At 53.8% G+C, this 20529-nt stretch overlaps 1 protein-coding gene across 3 annotated transcripts in view; it reads right to left on the bottom strand.

Moving 5' to 3' along the window:
- Window positions 1–4536: 4536 nt before the first annotated feature.
- The window catches only part of Ilrun (inflammation and lipid regulator with UBA-like and NBR1-like domains), a 66362-nt gene continuing 50369 nt past the window's right edge, over window positions 4537–20529 (bottom strand). The window contains exons 4-5 of one of the 3 annotated variants that reach the window (NM_001039607.2): window positions 20144–20247; window positions 4537–7155 (exon numbers count right to left, since the gene is read on the bottom strand). In NM_001039607.2, the coding sequence (NP_001034696.1) occupies window positions 7120–7155; window positions 20144–20247 (140 nt within the window). In that variant the 3' untranslated portion in view covers window positions 4537–7119. Of the gene's footprint in view, window positions 20248–20529 lie in introns of all 3 variants that reach the window. The other 2 variants (NM_001410292.1, XM_063278990.1) reach the window with 2 other exon arrangements.

Here is a 20529-nt window from a genome sequence, read left to right on the forward strand (position 1 = left end):
AGGTAACAACTGCCAACGGCTGACTCTTCTACCCTGGGGGACTTGGCATTCCTGACTGGCTCCCGGTGTCAGGAAAAGAGTCTGGGCAGGAGGGATCCACACTGACAGTGACTTTGGGGAACCTTGAAGGTTTAGGCTTCTTCAGTGCCCCTCCCACGGTGCTGGAGAGAGGCTGGTTCTGCATACATCTTTATAGTACACTGAGTACAGGGTCTCTACTTATGAGATCTGTGTCCCCACAGGTGCTCACTCCCCACCCCCACTAGGGTGTATATGTCTAACCCTGGAGGACCAATGGACAGACAGGGGTTTAGACAGGGGGTCACCCACATAGAACTTTTAAATTAGCTGCGGCAGCAACGGTTCCAAACCTCCCAGCTCTTCTTTGAAGGTGCTGCAGCCCCAAGTCTTCTTCCCTGGGTCTGGGGCCCTGGTGGAGTGTGCTCAGCCATCAGTGGTAGGAGAACACAGACAAGCAGACCAGCGGTGAGGTGGGTGGGGCTGGCTGCCGCCTGCTGCCCATCTGGCCCTGGCCTCCAGGCCTAGCCCTGGCCCTGTTCCTGTGCACATCTGGATTTGGCTCTTGTACATTCCGACCCCGTGAGTGGTGAAGCAGTGGCCAAAACAGCTGCCAAGCAGAGGTTCCCTGTTTTGAACCTGGGGCCCCCAGGAGCGCCTGCTGGTGCCTGATGTCTGAGCTGGCCTGGGCAGTGTCTTCTCCAAGAGAAGAGGCCAGTACTACCCTGGGAAGCCCCCGTCACCACAACCCCCACACAATGCCCACTGTATGCTTGACCCCCCTTTCTGAATGTCCAAGTTCTCTTTTGGGCATTCCCTACCCTCCACCCTAAACCAAGACACGTGCATGAGTCTGCTGGAAACGAGAGCTGGACCTATGGGAGCGGGAGAGCATGTGTGCCCTGAGCTGGCTCTCAAATGCCCAGGGTTCCAGTCTCTTCTCCTGTGGACGCAGACCTGGTCACAGTTACCAGACTCGTATTGGATATCTGGCCAAGTAGCTGGCGATGAGGCTGACCATTTTAATCCTTGTGATACTTCCGGACTTAGGAGCTATTTAATAGGACACACATGGCTGTGTCATCACCTGACCCCAACCCCTGTCACTCAGCAGTCGTCAGACTCCTGCTGCCTGGGAGCTGAGAGGAGAGGTGGTGCCTGGTCCTGGAGGTGGGGGTCATGCTTTCCGGGGAGGCCCAGTCAGAGCAGAGAGGTCACCTTTCCTGAGGAGGGCTGGTTCACATGCCTGGTACAGTATACCCTGTACCAAGAGAGATGGCCAAATTCAGGAACAGTTCACTTCTGTCCTGCACCCCTCTACCTGTTAGGAGGTCCAGTGATAGGGATCACCTCACTGTTCAGCTCCTGTTCCTTCCTGGGGACAGTGAGTTGTCTAGTGCGACAGTGATGTTGGATATTTTGATCATTGGTACAGGTGAGGATGGCCCCATGGGCCTCTCTCATCATGCCCCAAGTCATACACACTTGCCCTGTCAGATACCCCAGTTGTCTTTGAGGGAAAGACCTCAGGAGCTGAGACCTCCATTCTTCGTTACCTAAGAGAGGTGAACTCCTGGACTGGAGAAGCAACACCCTCATCCACTGGCCAACAGATGACAGTCACTGGGGCACCAGGGACCAGGGTAGAGGCAAGGCCGGATGCCACCAGTGGCAGAGAGGGCTTTACGCAGGCTTGCGACAGCTGAGGGCCCGTCTCGCTCCTGTTATGACCTCAGCTGGTCCCAAGGCCCAAAACTCCCTAGCTCCCCCTGAACTGCAGATTCAAATCCACCTAGGAGCCTTACACACCAGGCCTTAACTTCAGGAACTGTCTCTCCCAACTAAGGCTTGACCCTTACCTTCTCTTCCAAGTCTCCTCATTCTACCATGTAGCTGACACCGGCCTTGAACTCGTGATCCTCCTGCCTCCACCTTCCAACTGTTGGGCCGGCAGGCATGTGCCACTACACCCACCTCTGACTCATCTCTGTGGGAGCCTGGATTTCCCACAGTTCTTCCTCAACAGGGCAGCTGGAGGAGGGGCAGGGATCCTTGAGGGTTTTTCTGCGTGGCTGGCACCTCACCCTGAATGGACCTTTCAGTGACATCACTGAGCCCACCTTCCTTAGCCCGAGTTATTCTCTCTGCCTGGAGGGTCGCCACGGCAGAGATTCACAAAGCTTCCCCAAACTCTCCTTGACCATCTCGTTTCCCTCTTCAGCTCTGGTCCCCTCTTGACATCTGTGTCTGCCTGACCCAACAGGAACCAGCCCTGCAAGGGTTGTTGTTTCAGCTGCACCCTGAGGCTGCCTGGGGATGGTGGCAGTGGTTGGGAAGGGGGTGAGGCTGGGTCCTTAGCAGCCTGCAGGTGCAATCCCAACACTGGGGGGGGGGGGGGCGGCGGCGCAGGGACAAGTGGGTCCCCAGGGCTGACTACCAGGTTACTCAAATGTGAGCTAACTGAAGGTCAGCTTCCCTGACCGTGGTCCCCAAAATAAGGTAGAGAGCTCAGGAAAGGAAGACATGTGCTACCGCCCTCTGGCCTCTGCATTTCTGAACCAAGAGGTAAGAGACACAAAGCACACGGTCCTGGTCTCTAAAGCAGCATGTCCATTTCGGAGATCCGTCAGGGCATCTGGATACTTCACCCCCATGCTCAGTCCAGGCTCTAAGCAGTCTTGTCCATCTCTTTACCATCGGTGGGCCTGGGCCCGTCTTGAGAGCATTTGGTGCTTGCTCTCCTGCCAGCTGGTCGAGGCTGGACTCCAGGCGCTATCTGGGAAAGAGCTGGGTCACAGAGGCCGGGCTGGGGAGGAACCTTCTCAGGAACAGAGCGGGAGGCCCAAGTACAACCTGAGCTGGGCAGGGAGGTGGCTGCAGTGCTTGTTTTGCTGGGAGGGCTGGGTTCACCGACCACTGTAGCTGCCTGCCCCCATCCCCCAGACTCAGCTGAGAGCCCCCTCCCTGTCACCTAGCCCTCGTGGGAATGGCTCAGGCCAGGAGCTACCGCTAAACTTGCTCCTTTCTCCCAGGGCCCAGTGACTTCTTGACAGGTTACAGCCCCAAAGATAAACAGATTCGGCCAAGCAAATAACTGTTCAGGAGCAGAGGTGTTGGGGGGGGGGGGTAGAGGCAGGTGACAGGGTGGGGTTCCTGAGAGCAAACAGCTGTAGGCACCTGGAAGGAAGCAGGGTGCAGGTGCACTGTCATGGGTGAGGACACTTGGGGTCCCTGGGGCTTCCTGGGGAGCATTGCATCAGCTCTTGGCACAGTGGGTCAGCTCTTTACGAGGCCTTGCCTCTTCCCAAGTCTGTGTCTAGAGGTTCCTGGGGCTGCCTACGGGTACATGGCCAGGCCGTCCTCTCCCACAATCTCTGTATCGAGAATCCCCAGGTTCATGAGCATCCCTGGAACATACACATCTTTGCCAGGCGGAGGGGAAGGACCATGTGTGGGCTGCAGTACCAAATGGCCTCTTCAGTCAGTGAAAATGCCAAGGAGGCCTGGGAGCTGGGGTTCCAGCTTGCCTCACCCAGAGCTATGAGACACGGGAGGCACCTTCCCGAGTGTGTGCTCTACAACACAGGCAAGGATGGTAAGAACTTTGAGCTAGGGTCGCACATGGCTAAGAATGGCCTAGAAACCCCTGATCTTCCTGTTTCCACTTCCCAAGTAGCAGGGTTCCATCAGCCCCACCAGACTCCAGCTCTGAACTCTGAAGATCGGGTAGCATGAAACCCACTCTATATTGGCCACTGAAACCTTCTGGGCCGCCCCAGTGCTCTGGAGCCTGTGAGCCCCAAGGACACAGGAGACCATGGGAGGCCGATGGCCAATTCATTTGCCAACAGCCTGCAGTGTGCTCTTGGCTCTCAGGTTTCTAGTCCATCCCAGACCTGTACAGTCCGTAGGCAGTGAGAAGCACCCAGGAAAGATGTCCAACCATCAAGGGGATCAAGTAATATGTATTCACCTTCCAAGTCTCGGAAGCCAGTAGCCCAGGTGGGATAGGAACACGCCACCCGTCCCTGGCTTGTCTGTTTTCCAAAAGGACTGAATGCCAAGGTGGTAGCACAGTGCCATGGCTGTCAACAGAGTCTTGGCTGGCATTTCTTCCGTGCTGGGATGGCAGTGATCAACAGAGGTGTGGTACGTGATGACACACAGGCCACTTGGAGGCAGTTTCTTTACCTTTGATCACTGGGTACCAGAAGATACAAGTGTAACCCAAGGCTGACTCCCCACCAGGAGCTTGTGGCATCCTTAGGGGTCAAGTTAGCTGAAACTTGGTCAGCCAGCACGTGAGCAGCTTCACCGTCCACTGCCACCGACCACCAGACGTGGAGCATCTCTGGCCGTGTGTCAAGTCCTCCTCAGCCGCCAGAGTAAAGATACACTTTCCAAAATGTGTACCTCAGGGTCTCAGTTCTCCTGCCTGCACCAGAGCCACTGCGGGGTATCACAGGCCGATAGGCGCTAGCTCAAGGGGGCAACAAAACTCACACAGAGAAAGGTGGGTTTGTTTTTTTGTGTTAATTTAATCATACAAATATTCATTTACATGGTAAGGAAAACCTCATCTTCATCTCCTAGGCACCACAAGCCCCCACCAGACAGCCATCAGTGTCCAGGAGGGAGGGACAGCAGGCTGCCCCACATTCACCCAAGGAAACAAGGGGTAAGAGGGCAGGTGGAGAGAGCACACTGGTCTGCACCTGTGAGCCTGATGATTCTGTCCTTTCCTGCTGGGAGCTGGGCTAAATCCGGGTCTTTACACTCATGCTCACTTCCCACCTTGGCCACCAGCTATCTCGGTGTAAGCGCCTGGCTTATGGCTACAGCCAGTCCACACGGGGGGATAGGAGGCTGCTTTGTAGACAAATATTCCAAATTCAGTTGTCTCCATGTCAAAAAGACATAGGCATGCACACGTGCGTGCACAGACACACACGTACACACACAGATTCTTCCCAAGACTGCACCCACTGATGGCCCCCCAATCCTCCTGAAACTTGGCATGTGCTGTCAGATGGGGGTCCTGCCAAAAGATGGCCAAGTGCTCATGTGTGACAGCTCTAAGGGCTGCAGAATGGTCAAGGCTTGCACCAGCTCTGGCCTTCTGAAGGAGCTACCTCTCCAGGATGCACAGACAAGGCTTGTTTCTGGGAAGGAAGCCAGGGTACCTGAGCCGTTACATTTGCCAAGTGGGGCTGCTACAAGCAGGAAGGGGCACAGGAGGAGAGGGAGGACACTTGGCGACAGCTGGAAACTGAGCAAGTGTGGTCCTAGGGGGGTCAGACGGGGAAGCCAGTGAGGCCAGGCTGAAGCCTCTCGGTTCCAGGAGAGCGTCTGGAGCCCCTGCTCCAAGGCCAGAGCAGGAGAATGGCTGGGCATGCATGTGCTCGAGGGTGGCAGTGTCCTCAGAGACTGGCATCAGTTGTCTGGCCCCAAGAAGGTCCTCAGACAAAGCCCCCTGAGACTTGTGGCTTGGGCACCTGGTAGGAACTGCTCTTGGCTCAAGGGTCTACGTGTGCAGAGGAAGTAAGGGTCACACAGAAGTCCACCCACCTCACTGGAGACCCAGCCACAGACTTCTCCACCTGCCCCAGGGACTTTTGTTGGTTTGTTTTTGGGGATATGGAAAGGTGAGGGGTTTTCATAGAAGCTTTTCGTTCACAATCAAGTGTTTAAAATCAACAGTCTCAGAAGATGAGGAACACACACACCACACACTTTTTGGAACTCAAACATCCAGAGACAGAGACAGACAGGCAGGCAGACCAGACCCGCACCCGCGCTAGAAGACCACCTACAGCCACTCACACCTTGATCTCCCTGCTCTGCTCACAACCCTGGAGCACATGGGGGCTGGAGGCAGGCAGGGGACCCTGCAACCACACCAAATCCAAATCCCCGGCTCTCAAGCCACCGACTTAGGGAAGGAGGGGTTAGAGGAGGACTTTGCATATTCTTGTATCTTTGGCAGACAGCTGTTCTAGCCTGGTTTGAGTGTCCCATGGAGACATCCACACTTCAACCCAAGTGGAGTCCACGGGACACCAGTGGGCACCTGCTGCCCACACTAAGCAGCCCCGCCCCACTGCAGGTCTTTTCATTTCCACCTGACTGTGGCCTCTCGGGTAGTGGTCAGTGGTGGGGCTCCTGCCGGGGCTGCACCATCACTCTGTAATGGCTGGAGCCACAGGACATGTGGGGGAGACCCAGGGAGGGGAGCTGTGTGACAAGAGAAGCAGGGAACACTTCACACTTGCAGACGCCCTACAACCCCGTGTGCATGGCGCACACGTGCGCACACGCAGCGGGAGCCACTGCACTCCAGCTGTCACAAGTGTATGGAAAGGACCCTCTGGGATGGAATGCCCGGAGCTTCTGTGGCCACACAGGAAATCCTTGCCTCAGAGAGATTCTGATGCTAAGAAGCCCCAAGGCTGACAGACACCAGTTCTAAGGGGTGAATTAACAAGAGGTTAAGGAGAAGAGAGGAGGAAGGTGACATCTTCTCACTGGCAGATGCCCTAAGAACAAACGGGGTCAGACTCTGCAGTCGGTGGCACACAGCGCGTGCCCAGCAGCCCTGACTAGCAGAGTCCCAGGCATGCCACGCCAGCCTTACTGTGACAGGCACAGAGCAGGCGCTGTCCTGTAGCATGCTGTCCTTTATGTAGAAGATAAACATCAGGAAGAGGGAGGGAGAAACTAACGTGTGCTCAAAACTACAACCTCTCTGTAGGTAAAATAATTTTTGTTTAAAAAGATGGCTTATTTTCCCCCATTTAAATTTCTTCCCCTTCCCCAGTGACCTAACAACTCATTAGACTGACGTCATCACCAAACCCAAGGTGGCTGCGTGGATCTCTTCTCGGTCGCCTCAAACCACTCCGCAGTTCAGCATTCACACACGCATACTGAGTTCACTCAAAACTAGTCTCTTTCTTCCTCTTCTTCCGTGATTGGGGGGTAGGTGGGGGTCTGAGCCAGGGGTCCATGCGATGTGTTCTGCAATCCAGAGGAACCCCTTGCCCTCTCCCCCCAAAGTCAGGCCTTCTGTCTTTGTTAGTTTTTCTTCTTGCTGACACCCGTTTAAGACTGGCCGAAGGGGTAAGGCCCGTGGAGCCCCTGAAAGAGAGTGAGGACAGTGAGTGACGGAATCTCCTGGTGCTGCCTGACAAGCAAAGCCAGCCCCGTCAGAGGCACGGGGGTCACCGCCCTGGCCGCTGAGCATCTCATCAGCCCACGGGCCAGGATGTGGAAAGCTGTTGTTTCCCACTGAGCCCCACAGCCAGCCAGAGGCCAGAGACACTGCTGTCCCGTGATGCAGTTCTACGGATGCTCACTTTCTTCCTGCTAGGCTGCGAATCGTTCACGTATCCTTGACAACAGGCTCTCCACTGCAATGTGACACATAGTGGATGAAGCCACCTGCTGCCAGGCCTGATGCCCTGAGTTCAGTTCCCGGCATCCACAGGTGGAACGAGAACTGACTTTACAGGTTGTCCCCTGACTCTGACATGCATGCTGTGGCACGCACAAAATGGGTACATGTAAAAACAGCACACACATGGTTCCGGGACCTGCCCCACACTGTCCCTATTCCTCATTTGCATCCCGGAAATAAGGTGGCAAGTGCCTACCAGGTCTGTGTGGTGGCAGCTGCTAGAAGGCCTCAGCAGCGTATCTGGGACCAGCGCTGTCCCTCCTGCCACATTTCAGACCACTGGATGCTGACTTCCCTTGTTCCTTCTGTCTTGCCTTAGGCAGGGTCTCTGTATGTGACCTCATGTACACTGACGTTATTCTGGCTGTGCCTCTGTGAGTTCATGCACAGCACATACGTGCAGGAGCCCATGGAGCCCAGGAGCAGGTGCAGGGTGGTGCCCTGGAGCTGAGGCTACAGGTGAGTGCGCGGACGCCACCTGTATCGCTGGCACGGGCACCAAGTGCTCTGAATGCTGAGCTCCCTGGCCAGCCCCAGGACTGGAATTCGTGAGCCTCCTCATCCCAAAGGCGCTGCCTATGCTCCTTGTTGAGTGGTGAAGACCTCCATCCTGTCTGCCCGGTATCAACAACCAAGCTCTGCTGGGCAGTGATGGTGCACACCTTTAATCCGGCGCCCGGAGGCAGAGGCAGGATCTCTGAGTTGGAGCCTGGTTTACAATGAGTTCCAGGACAGCCAGGGCTACGCAGGGAAACAAACAAGGAGACTAATGCTAAGTTAGCCCTAGAAGAGCGGCAGGACTGTGCCTCCCTTTCTTCAGGAGGACTCACTCAAAGCAAAGACCTGAAAGGTCAAAGGTAACAGGTAACCAGCTAGCTCTAGGGTGGGCTGTGCACTCTACCACCTCTGTGGAGAACACACGGATCCAGCCATCCCACAAGTGACCAGAGACAACCAACCTGTGCTTGACATCCAGCCGGAGAATCCCGATCCAGGCATAACTTACAATGGGAAGGAATGGGACACTTCCCGTCTACTTGAAGGAATGTAGGCAAAGTCAGCATGCTTTCAGAAATTAAACTTTTCTTTAAACAGAATTATGTGGCTACAGCGGAGACAGGGCCACTCTGAGGGCCCAGTGTGGTGCCTGGCTCTCAGAAGGCACTAATTTAGTAACCGAACAAGGACAGGCACCTGACAAGCGAATTCCCGGAGGGTCAGGCCCTGTAAGTCAGGTTTGTAAATGGTTCACTAGCTCTTTTTGGTTTTTGGAGGGCAGGGCACACGAGTACCTGGACCATCCATTCACTTGTCACAGCCTGGAGGCTCCAAGCGCGGGTGGGTGGCCAGTGGTGGTGGATGTGAGGCCCTGGACTCTGCTCACTCACCACACTTCCCTCACCACCTGGCTCCTCCATGTGGCTCCCCACTTTCCAGGTAGCCACATAACACAGTGCCAGGCTCAGGACGCTGAAAACCAGAAGCCAAGGAAAATGCCAGCGGACGCCACCAAAGCTACCCAGGATAGGAGCGTGAGATTTTTCAGTAGAAAGTACTGTGTGTGTGTGTGTGTGTGTGTGTGGTGTGTGTGGTGTGTGTGTGTGTGGTGTGTGTGTGTGTGTGGTGTGTGTGGTGTGGTGTGTGTGTGTGTGCGTGTATGTGTGTGACCAGGGAGAGCATCAACAGCACCCACTGAGTCTGAGATCCAGAGACAAATGCTGCTCCATCCCACAGTGGGGATGAACCTGCCTGAAAGGCAGGCACTGGGAACTAAGGGGTTGATGTTTAGGATGCCCAGATGCCACATGCCTGGGCCCTCCCTAGCCACATCTCCAACAGGGAACTAAACGGAGGCTGTGGCCACCTCGGGAGTCAGAGCCGCAGCCCTTGGTGGCTCACAGGGGCCTGTGGTGAGCACAGAGTGGCTGAAGGCAGCAGCCCTGACTCCGCACTTCCCAGCAGCTCTTCGCCCGCCTGAACAGCGGAGGAAGCTTAGGCTCTTCAGACTGGGAAGTAACACGGTGTTCGGACGTCTGAGCAGGAGAGAAGCACAAAGGGAAAGGCCAGGCTTCCTTCAGATGAGGGACCCACCCAGCCCCAGCCCACAGCACCCCTGCACCCCAGGCCTGTGGCTTGTCTGTGAATGCTACTGTGTGTTGACTCCCTCATGCCCCATGTAACAGTGGAGATGAGATGTGTGCGCTGGGCAGGGACAGGGATAGACGTGAGCTCTCCAAATGACACCTAGTTGGTGTTGGACCCAGACCAAGCCGTGTATGTGTCTGACTGGCTCAGCTTATGGCTGTCCTTGATTCTCTACTAACTGAGGTTCTGGGTCTTCTGGAAAGACGAAGCCCATGTAATTCTCTTTCAAATCAAGAGCAGCATAGCTACAGAGCCGATGTCTAACTGTGCAAAGGGGGCTGAGGGACAATTTAACTACTGTCACTTTGAGGGAGGGAGGACGGAGCCATCTCTTTGGAAACCACCTTGTGCAGGATCACATGTCGTAAGGAGACCACAGGACACAGGCAACACTGCACCAGTTGCAGAGGGGAGACTGCTGAGGGTTCCACCACAGCGTGTCGGGCATCCTGTGTGGCAGGAGGCCACATGGGAAAGCGCTTTTCCTAATAGGCTTGGAGAGAGCCAGCAGCCAGGCCCAGGCCCATCCACACCTCAGACTCCGCTACAGTTCCACAAGCCAGTGCACAGGCGCTGGTGGTCAACACCAAGCCCAGCCTGGAAGCTGGGGTCTGAAGTGCAGGCGGTGTTCACTCTTGCCTGGCATCTAGTGACGGCTGTGCACACATGCACACGGGTGTGGAGACAGAGCTCCCCATCTAGTCACACTGACCAGGAAGCCCTAAGGCCCTTGTGTCTCCAGCTCCCCTGCACTAGACTCAGGGACAGGCCACTGCACCCAGCTCTGCTGTGGATGCTGGGGACAGACTTAGTTCCTCATGCTCCCGCTTCATCCACTTTATCCACTGAGCCACCTCCCTAGCCCCAACTCTCTCTCTCACATCGTCTGTAGCAGCGCACAGCTGGCAGGGGATGACGCAGCACCAGACGGTACCAGAGAGCGAACTCTGACCCAAACAAAACTCAGCGCACCAGCATGGTGGAGAAAGCCACCCTCGCCCCTTTCTGAGTCCTACGGCCGTGCCAACCATGATGTGAGTACACCCATCCAGTAAAGAACTGTCCTACTGGGGTTGGAGATTTAGCAAGCGCAAGGCCCTGGGTTCGGTCCCCAGCTCCGAAAAAAAGAAAAAAGAAGAAGAAGAAGAAGAAGAAGAAAGAAGAAGAAAGAAGAAAGAAGAAAGAAGAAGAAGAAGAAGAAGAAAGAAGAAGAAGAAGAAGAAAGAAGAAGAAAGAAAGAAGAAGAAGAAGAAAGAAAGAAGAAGAAGAAGAAAGAAGAAAGAAGAAGAAAGAAGAAGAAGAAGAAGAAGAAGAAGAAGAAGAAGAAGAAGAAGAAGAAGAAGAAGAAGAAGAAGGAGAAGAAGAAGAAGAAGAAAAACTGTCCTACTGGCTCCATATCTAAAGGCCAATTCTTCCTAGAGCTAACTCAAAAATGCAGAGAAACAAGTTTCTCTTTGGAGCTGTTACCACATATGCCAGAGGAGGAGGGACAGCTCAGGCCTGCAGTAGTGAAGGCTTGGCAAGGAATAGCTGTCAAGACTGTGGGCAGCCCGAGCATAAACCAGTGCCAGCACGCAGGTAGTGAGGCTCTCCATGGAACACAAGCTCCACACACAGGCAGCAAAGACGTCTCCTCTTTGCCCCTGAGAGAAGAGATCGTTCACCTCACTTCCAGCCAGGTGAATATTCAGGCAGCTGGGTCAGGTCCTGAACGATCTGTCTGAGGGGCAGTGTTGACTACTGTGAGCCACAAGCTGGCCACCTTTCTAAAATACTTTGTTCTGTATGCATGCAAGTTCATGCAAACCCATCCTTATCTTCTTCAAGAACAACTTAAAGATCTAGCACCAAAGATCTGTGCACCAAAGAGGGGCTCGGCGAGAACAGGCCCAGCAGGTGCTGCCAGGGTCAAGCCTTAGTATTTGTGGGGAAAGATCTGGACTTCTGACACAGTCTGCCAAGCAAACCCAACACCAACAACCGTATGAGGCAGCCTCATGAGCAGCAGCGAGAGTCACAGCCAGTCCAGGAGGCTCCGTGAGGCCCGTTCATACGGAGTCCCACTGTGGTGTCAGAGAGATGCGAACTGACCCGTGCTGGAAGTGCTTGGGCCTGACCGTCCCCCCCCCCCCCCCCCGGCTTTGGAATATCTGCACACACTTAACAAGCTGGCTGGGGCTGGGACCCAAGACCAAACAGTTTATTGACATTTTATCACACATGGCTTACTCTCTGACCATTTTTTTTTTTTTAAATCAAACAGGGGTTCTTAGTGTAGAATCTTCCACTTGAGGAATCCTACCGGCATTTGAAATGCCATGTTCTGCATTTCTAGATTTAAAACACTCGAACTTATACTAGCACACAGACCGCCCCACCCATCCTTCACACTGCACTAAAAAGGAAGGAAGGGACTCATCACTCTGCTGCGGACTCAGCTCTTGTCTTTTATCTTCGGGGTGAGGTGCCAGAAAGGAGCCGAAAGTCCCTTAGGAGGGACATTTCCCAGAGACCATCTGGGTTAATCTCCCTCTACTTGAAAACTTGCGTAGATGAACCACAGCATGGCGACCTTCACATGCCTGTCTTTATTTCGCTTTTGTGATCTGGCTTAAGTAAACACAAAGGTTCACACAGGCTAATAAAGACGAGTGCTTGCTGCCATCAGGGAAGCACCCCCGCCCCCAAGGACAGCAAACATGAGGCCTGCTCATCCTCTTCCTAGCTTTGCTCACCCAGTGCAAACACAGACGAGTACAAGGTTTAGCAGGAAGTGCTGGCCTGATACTGGACTGCACATATCAAGTGCTGGGGCCCTGCTGAGGACTGGCCATCTAGGGCTGGAGACTGACCAACGTGATCAGATCCGAGGGTCTTATCAACAGGAACTGGACCAACCAGCCAAATCAAAATAGTCAAACTCATCCCTTCTACCTGCTGGGTGACAGTGTGGCAGGGTCATTTTCCTGGGAAAATGTGCTAAAGTTCAAAGACATATTTATTCCTGCACTGCCAAAGGATGAGTGTAGACACCTACTTCAGGCATGAGGACCATGCCAGGGTAACCTGGGGTTCACAGCCTTATGATCTTGTCAAACTACTTAAAAGTTATGAGTGCCTTATAAAACCATTTATTCTGATCTCTGTAACAGTACCTTCTGTCTGGCCACAACCCATCCAACCTTTCTGCATCCGCCCCAGCCTATCCATCCTGTCAGCCACGTTTCTGTCCTCTCCCCTCAACCTCTAACCATCCAGCATCCATCCTTCCACCCCCATCTCCTTTTCATTCACTCACCTAACCTCCCTCCTCTGCCCATCCTTGGTACCCAGGGCCAACAAGCACTGCCAGCCTTTAACCTTTCCCTGTTCCAACTAAGAAACCTGCCATGAGGGGTCCACCCAGCATGTCCTTCCGTGATCTCTGAGGGCCAGAGATTAGGCTCAGCTGCTAGAGGGTGCATGTAGCCTATACAAAGCAGTCTTCAGCTAGAAACTGTCTCATGCCACCAAACCGAACCAAACCAAACACTAACTGAAGTTCTATAAGCAGGTGAAGGGGCTCGGTTGAGTAAGGATTTAACGCTTCCTGGCCTCCTCGGGGCCTAACAGTCAGTGCTAGAACCTAGACGAGATGCTGGGGGCCGGGTTCTTTCTGGCCTCTCCTAGGGCAAGGAGATCTCTAAAAAGTAAGGAAATCTGTCAGGCACAGTGGCGTACACCCTCAGTCCCAGCACTTGGGAGGCAGAGGAATAAGCAAGAGGAGACTTCTGCTTGTGCTAGTCAACCACAGCTATGCAGTTAAGGCTGGCTCAGACCGACTCCCACTATCCACCAAAGAAGCCAATGGGAGCACAAACGCCGTCTACCCCAGTGCGGAGGAGGCTGAGGCAGCAGAACTGGGCTAACATGGGTACCTGTGACAACAAAGATTTAAAATGCTCAGGGGCTCAGCGCTTTACCATTAAGCTGACGTTCACATGAGCTGTGGCATGCACACTGCATTCACACAAAGAAACAAATGCTAAGAATTAAAAAAGGAGAAAATCTCAAAAGGAAGAGGGGCTGGAGAGGTGGCTCAGTGGTCAGGAACGCTCGCTGCTCTTCCGGGACCAGTGCTCAGTGCCAGCCAGCGTGCCCACCGGCGGTTCACAACTGCCCATGACTCCTGTGTTCCAGAGCACCCAGCGCCTGGGAGCAGGTACACGTGCACGAAAGGAAAAGCTAGTGACCGCCACATTCTCCATACCCTATGTTCTCTTCTCTGGCACCTGTGCCTGCCCATGGCAGGGCGCACTGGTGACACTTTGAAGACGGGGATCGGCAGAGCTGAGCAGGAGACTCATAACTGACTGACACCATGAGGGCTGCCTCCATGTAGAGCAGACAACTGTCTGGTCCTTAGGCAACCCGCTACAAGCAAAAGCCCCAGCCCCTTCCACCTGGGTATAAGAATGGCTCTCACAGTGACCAGCTCTGTTGGAGCCGTAAGAGTTGTCAGAGCAGAGAATGCTCAGCACCCACGTCAGGAGACACTGACCCAAGTTCACAGACCCAACCTTAGAACCCCACTAGAAACTAACGCAGAGCTGAGAGAGAGAGAGAGAGAGAGAGAGTGAGAGAGAGAGAGAGAGTGTGTGTTAGTTAGTTAGTTCCTGGACAGACCTCTCAGCCTCAGTCATCAGCACTGCTACGTAACAAAGACATTTCCAGGCCTGCGCTGTTTGCTCAGGCGATTTAAAGCGCACACTCAGTCCACGCCAATGCAAACACCAGCGGCTGAGAGAGGCCTTTACTAGCTCGTTGGAGCTTTCAGGAGATGGAGTCATTGGAAAGCATCAAACCCCGAGTTCCCTGACAAGCGCTTTCTGTACAGGATGTGCTGGGCTGCCAGAGCACGGGTGGGCGGGGCCTGTGCTCCCTCTTGCTTCTTTCTCCTTGGCCTCAGGTTCTCAGCGGCTACAGGTGGGTGAGGAGTTGCTACACCTGACACAAATACAGACCATCTGCACAGGACAGCCAATCCTATCACCAAAACGTGATCTAGAACATCGGACTCTAACTGGGTTCTGGCCATGGCCTACAATTAAGTGACATGAAAGGTAGCAGGCACTGGTGGGGGCTTTTTATTCCCTATAACTATGGAAGTCCTAGAGGAGGGCTTGAGAAGGACCCAAGTTCGAGTCTGAGCACACTCATGGCGGCTCCCAGACACCTCTAGCCTGGGGCCTGGCTGTACTCTTCTGCTGAGCTGTCTCAGTCTTTGATTTTGGGTTGGGGTGCTTGTCACCGGAATGTTTCCTGCCTCACCTTCTAAGCCGCTGGCTTTAGATGTAGCCACCGTAGCTGGGTTTCAGGGTCTCGCTGTGTTGCCTCACTGGCCTGGAGCTTGCTGTATATTCCAGGCTGCAGGCTGTCCTCAATCTCGGCTTGTGCCTCCTCAGTGTTGGGTGGGGTACACGTGCGCACACGTGCACATACACACGTTCATTCTCACGTTCTCTCTCTCTCTCTCTCTCTCTCTCTCACACACACACACACACACACACACACACACACACAAACACACACACACACACACTTGTATTCTCAAAAACTACAGGGGTGAGGTGGGGCTGTGGCCACGAGGGCAGATGGCACTCTCGGCTATTGCAAAGTGGAGGGAGGAGTTAGCAGAAGGCAGCAGAGATAATCACGTGTTCTCCTTCTGAACCAGGGCTTGGCGGAAGAGGCTCAGGCTGTGATCCAGTTTAAAGTGGAAGCACAGGACAAACAGCAGCCTGCTTCTCAGAACTGAGACAAACAGCCATCCTTTCCCTGGCTTCAGCTTGCCTGGCCTCACACTCATTCCCGCCTGTCCTGAGTCACTTCCCTTGTCTTATTGTTCTGAAGGTCGTGGAAAGCACGCAGAGAAGTGGCTCACGAGATGGCCTCTTTGACTTCAGTAGGTGGACTCTGTTTCTACAGCACACCTTGCAGAGTCCATTAGCCAACTGCCCACACAGGGGCTCACTGGCCCCGAGTTGGATCCCCGTGTGAGTATGCACTGTCTAGACCACATCCCTGTCTTCTCTGACCCCTGGACTGAAGCAGGCCGGCATCAGCTTCCCTGGCTGACTCCTTCAGCCGCTCTCCTAGGGAGGGCCATCTCTGTGGGCTGCGAGGTCTCACCCAGAGCTGAGGACCCAACACGACAGAGGTGCTATTCTGTTGACATAAGCAGCCAGTGCTCAAGGAGTGGGGTCCTCCAGAGATCTCTGCGTTGTCTACCAAGTTAAACCCCACTACACAGGCAGCAGGGAGCCATCTCGAGACCTCGCATGGCTTTCCAAGAGCATCGTTTCTTCTCTGGCTACACCCTAGGTGACCCCAACCTCTTGCCGACCACTGGTGCCAACAGCAGCTCATCAGGCGAGCACCACACACTGAAGGCAGCAGCAGGTAAAGCACACGTGCCCCCTCACTCTGCAGGCCCTTTCTATTCTACTGTAAGTGTCCTTGGCTTGTTTGTCCTAGAGTTCAAATGTAAGGAGGACACTGCTCTCTTCAGGGTGCAGATGGAATGCTGTCCCAGAAGACACCACAGGCAGCTCTGCACTAGAATGTCTCCGCACATCTCAGTGCTGCCTCTCTCCTGCCCTGATGATGGCACCCGGTCACCTCAGTTCATGTTGGTCCTCAGCACCGTCCTTTCAGCCAACAAGAGGGCCTAGGGAAGCAAGCACAGCAACCGGGAGAAGGCAGAGACCTCTCAGACGTGGCGCCCACAGTAGAGTGTACCTGTATCCTGCTGCAACACCAGGCAAGGCACACAGCCCCTCAGAACGTGTGTTTCCTCACCTACAGGTAAAGTATGCCTGGGCATTTAGAACAATTCGAAAGCAGCTCTCCTCATGTGGCCAAGGACATACTGCATGACTTGAAGCATGCCTACTTTCAAGAAAACGTCTGTGTTCTCAAGTCAAATATACACGTGTAGGACTACCTATGCCTTCCTTACTACCTTACTGCACGCGTGTCTCGGTATGTCTGTGTGCATGTGTGCAGGTGCCCTAGGAGGCAGAAGAGGATGCTGGAGCCCTTGGAGTTACAGATGGCCCTGAGCCGCCGGATGTGGGGTCTTCCCTCTGTTAAGAACGGCAAATGTTTCAAACCATGGAACCATCTCTGCATTCCCTACCTATGCCTCAATGTCTCTTTACATAACGAGGTCAGAGAACAACGTGAACGCTGGGGACTCACTGGTCACACACATGCTGTTGCAGTCTTGTCATCCATTTGTGTCCACTTCAGTCTCACACACATGTATGTATACATCTAGATATATTGCATCTGTCTGCTTTTGTATGGAGGATTAGTCTGCATGTGCATGCAGTGCCTGTGGAGGCCACAGAGGGAGTCAGGTCTGAGACGGAAGGAAGGTTGGGAGCTGCCGTGCAGGTGCTGGGAATTGAACCTGGTCTTCTGGAAGAACAGCCAATGCTCTGAACCCTGAACCCTCACTTCAATCTCTTCATACCAATATTTTCTTTTCTTTTGCCTTTTGTTGTTATTTTCCCAAGACAGAAAGGTTTCTCTGTGTAGTCCTGGCTGTCCTCACAGAGAGCCACCTGCCTCGGCCATGTGCAGAGTTAGCAGCAGTATTTCCAAAGCCCTCTGTGATTGTCTCACCCTCTCTTCAGAGCAGCACACTGCAGGCAAGTGACCCACGCCTCAGCACTTAAGCTTTCCGCCTCACTGTCCACGGCTCCAGGGACCCGTGTGGACCCCTTCCCTTTATTCTGTTGCACTCCTACCGTGAGTTATACAGCCGACAGTTCTGATTCAGACTTTGCTCTGTAAGCGGCTAATCTTCCCTGCTGCAGGGTCAACAATGTGGACAGGAATCGGCACTCTACTCCTTGGGCTCTGACTGGACGGTGAGATGCCCTACACACAGGGGGTGTGGTCACTACTCACTGACCACTGCCTGGGCCATTCCAAAGGGGGTGGAGCCAACACAGCTTGCTGGACACAGACAACATAGCCAGATGTTTCATAGTTTTCTGAGTAAGATTTTGCTTGGATTAAAACCAGTAACAACAACGAGGCTTGTCCCACGTCTCCTTAAGACTCAAGTCTCACACTATGAATCCATTCTATCCAAGCCTTCCTGTCATCTCTCACGCATTCAGTGAGGGTGCGCATGGCACACACGTGGAAGTGAGGACAGCCTGCACCTTCCTGCGTGCACTCTTCAGGCGTGGCTATCAGCACCTCCACCGAGTCCTCTCACTAGCTGAGAAGTTGCTTTTATTTGTATTTAAAAACTTATGTGTAAAGCAGGTGAGGTGGTGCTCCCAGCACTCCAGAGGCAGGCAGTCAGTCAGATCTCTGAGTTTGAGGCCAGCCTGGCCTCCAGAGTGAGTTCCAGGACAGCCACAGCTATAACTTGCGTGCATGGATGTTTTATCTCCATGCCTGATGCCTATGGAGATCAGAAGATGGTGTTGGATTCCCTGAACTGTGGCTACAGAGACTTGTAAGCTGCCATGTGGGTGCTGGATCCTCGGTTACTTTTCGATGGGGGAAGGTGGGCAGGAAAGAGTCTGAGGCAGTCTGTTAAGCACATGAATGGCTCCCACTGTCTAGCACCAGCAACAGGGCTGAGCGGGGCCTTGGGCTGGCAGGGGCCTCAGCCCTTTGCTCTGTTATGAACATGTGAATAACCACTGCACTGGCTAGGTGTCCCCATCTCTGAAGGACAGGATGGACCACAGCTAGAAACGACATTAGCTCCTTAGCCAGAATTCCCTAAGATGGCTGTCATCTCAGTACAAGGCTCAATTGGGTAAAGCAGCGCCCTGTTCTACAAACAATCGAGTATGTGAGCTGCTTCTGCCAACTGTCACCTTCCGCTGACCTCAGCCGCACTGACTTCCACTGTGTGAGCCTGGTGTGGTGAAGGCTGGCTGCTCTGCTTGCTGTGTAGACAACAAAGAGAGCTTTAGACAACATTCTGGGTTCAGGATGTAGCACGGTTGGCAGGTGCTTGCCTACTTTGCACGACAGCATACTCCATCTCCAACATAGCAGAGAAGGAGGTGTGGTGGCTGTCGAGAGCTTAGTTGGCACAGGAAAACAAGTTCAAGGCCACCCTCCTCAGCTGTTTAGCAAGTCTTGAGGCTATGAGGCCCTGTGTTAGAAACAAAGAAAAACTGTGTGGGACTGTGTTGGTGTGAGAGGATGTGGGGTCCTGGCCAGCTGTGTTCAACTAGGCCTGCGAGCCCAATACTTGAGAAGCAGAGGGGAGACTCCTACATCAAACATCAAACGAAGTGGAGCTTTCCTTAATGCAGGCAAGTCACTGCTCGGCCACTCACGCCTTACATGCTCAACAGGACATGGCTGTACAAGTGTCCAAATGACTTCCTCAGCCCCACAATCCCACTGTGCACCCATCCGCCTAAGTGACTAAAGCCAGTTCCTGGGAGACTGACCAAGCACTGTACGCAGACCACCCTGACTCCGGCACACAGCTCACTGTAAGCTGTGAGGCTGAGTGCAGCTCCAAGCACAGGGGGACTTGACAGTTCTGTACACGGAGGGACAGTGCACACAGGGCTGAGCTTGACGATAACCCTAGCTGTGGGCTCAGACCCAAACCGGGAGGCGGGAGCCATCTTTACCTGAACAGTGAGTGGGAACAGCTAGCCCAGAGAAACTGCAACTCAAACACGCAGCACAGCTTCGCGGGAGCGCCAGACTACTGAATGGTAGTCAGTTCCCTCACTCATCTCCCACATGTGCAAAGCCAAAATATCAATCTGAGCCACTCCAGGGTGCGGGGGAGGAAGTCATGAGCCAAAGCAAACTGAAGACATCAACACACACTATGTGACAGAGTACACAGTCACAGACAACATCTTAAGATAAAATAACCGAGCTTGACTTTTCACTCAGAGGAAACCTGCCTAAAGCAAGAAAACCCAGCAGGAGCCTGCTGCATACAGGTGCCCAATGGCTAAGCCCAGTACACTCCTGCCCCGGAAGCACTACTAACGATTCTGACCGTCCTAAAAATATTAACGATAAAGAGCCTCAGTTCAGCGCCCGAGTGGAACAGAGACAGAAGTAAATCACAGGGGGATGGAGCAGCAGCCACAGGGCACTTGGGGAGGGAGAGGCTAGCGATGGGTGTGCTGAGTAGTTAGGGAGCCAGTCCGTTGTGGGCAGCGCTGGTCTAGCGTCCTAGGTTTGCAGGAAGGAGCATCACGAATCCCAGGGCCCGCCACCTGCCCCTTCTCCGAGGGCACCTACCTTACTGTAAGTCACTACTGATAAGTTGTTTGCGTGACTGCTGGGGGACAGATTTACAGAGTTCTGTGACAGTCTATCCTGATCTTGCTCGGTTTGGTCAGGAACAGGAGCCCATGTATTTTTGCTGATCGAGTCGAACTCGGAACCCCCAGGGTCTGTTAGGCTGTTTTCATCTGATTGTCGGTTCTTTTGGGGAGAGGCAAACGGGTTGAAGTTTCCTTCTACCTTGCGATGTGGCTGTGTGTTGAATTCCGTTTCAAAGGATGACAGCTGCTGCGTTACTCCTAAAAGTCCACCCACCTCCACACTGAGAATCACCCAGATGACATCTGAAACAAAAAGGCAGCCGAGTCAATGCCGGGCCCACCCTTGGCCCAGGCCATTACCACCAAACACCCAAACACTGCCTACACCCGAGAAGTCGGTCTCCACAGCCAGCGCTTTGAAGGCCAAGGAGATGTGTGCACAGCACATGCTTCTCCCACTCAATAATGCCCAGGGCAGACTCTGGCACATGAGTGAGGAGGGACCCAACAGCTGCAAGGAAGGCTTCCTAGTTGACAGCGATACCCAGAAATCATTACCAGAGAGCGAAGAACTGGAAACATCCA

This window comes from Rattus norvegicus, chromosome 20, assembly GCF_036323735.1.
Source record: "Rattus norvegicus strain BN/NHsdMcwi chromosome 20, GRCr8, whole genome shotgun sequence".
Taxonomy (NCBI): Eukaryota; Metazoa; Chordata; class Mammalia; order Rodentia; family Muridae; genus Rattus; species Rattus norvegicus.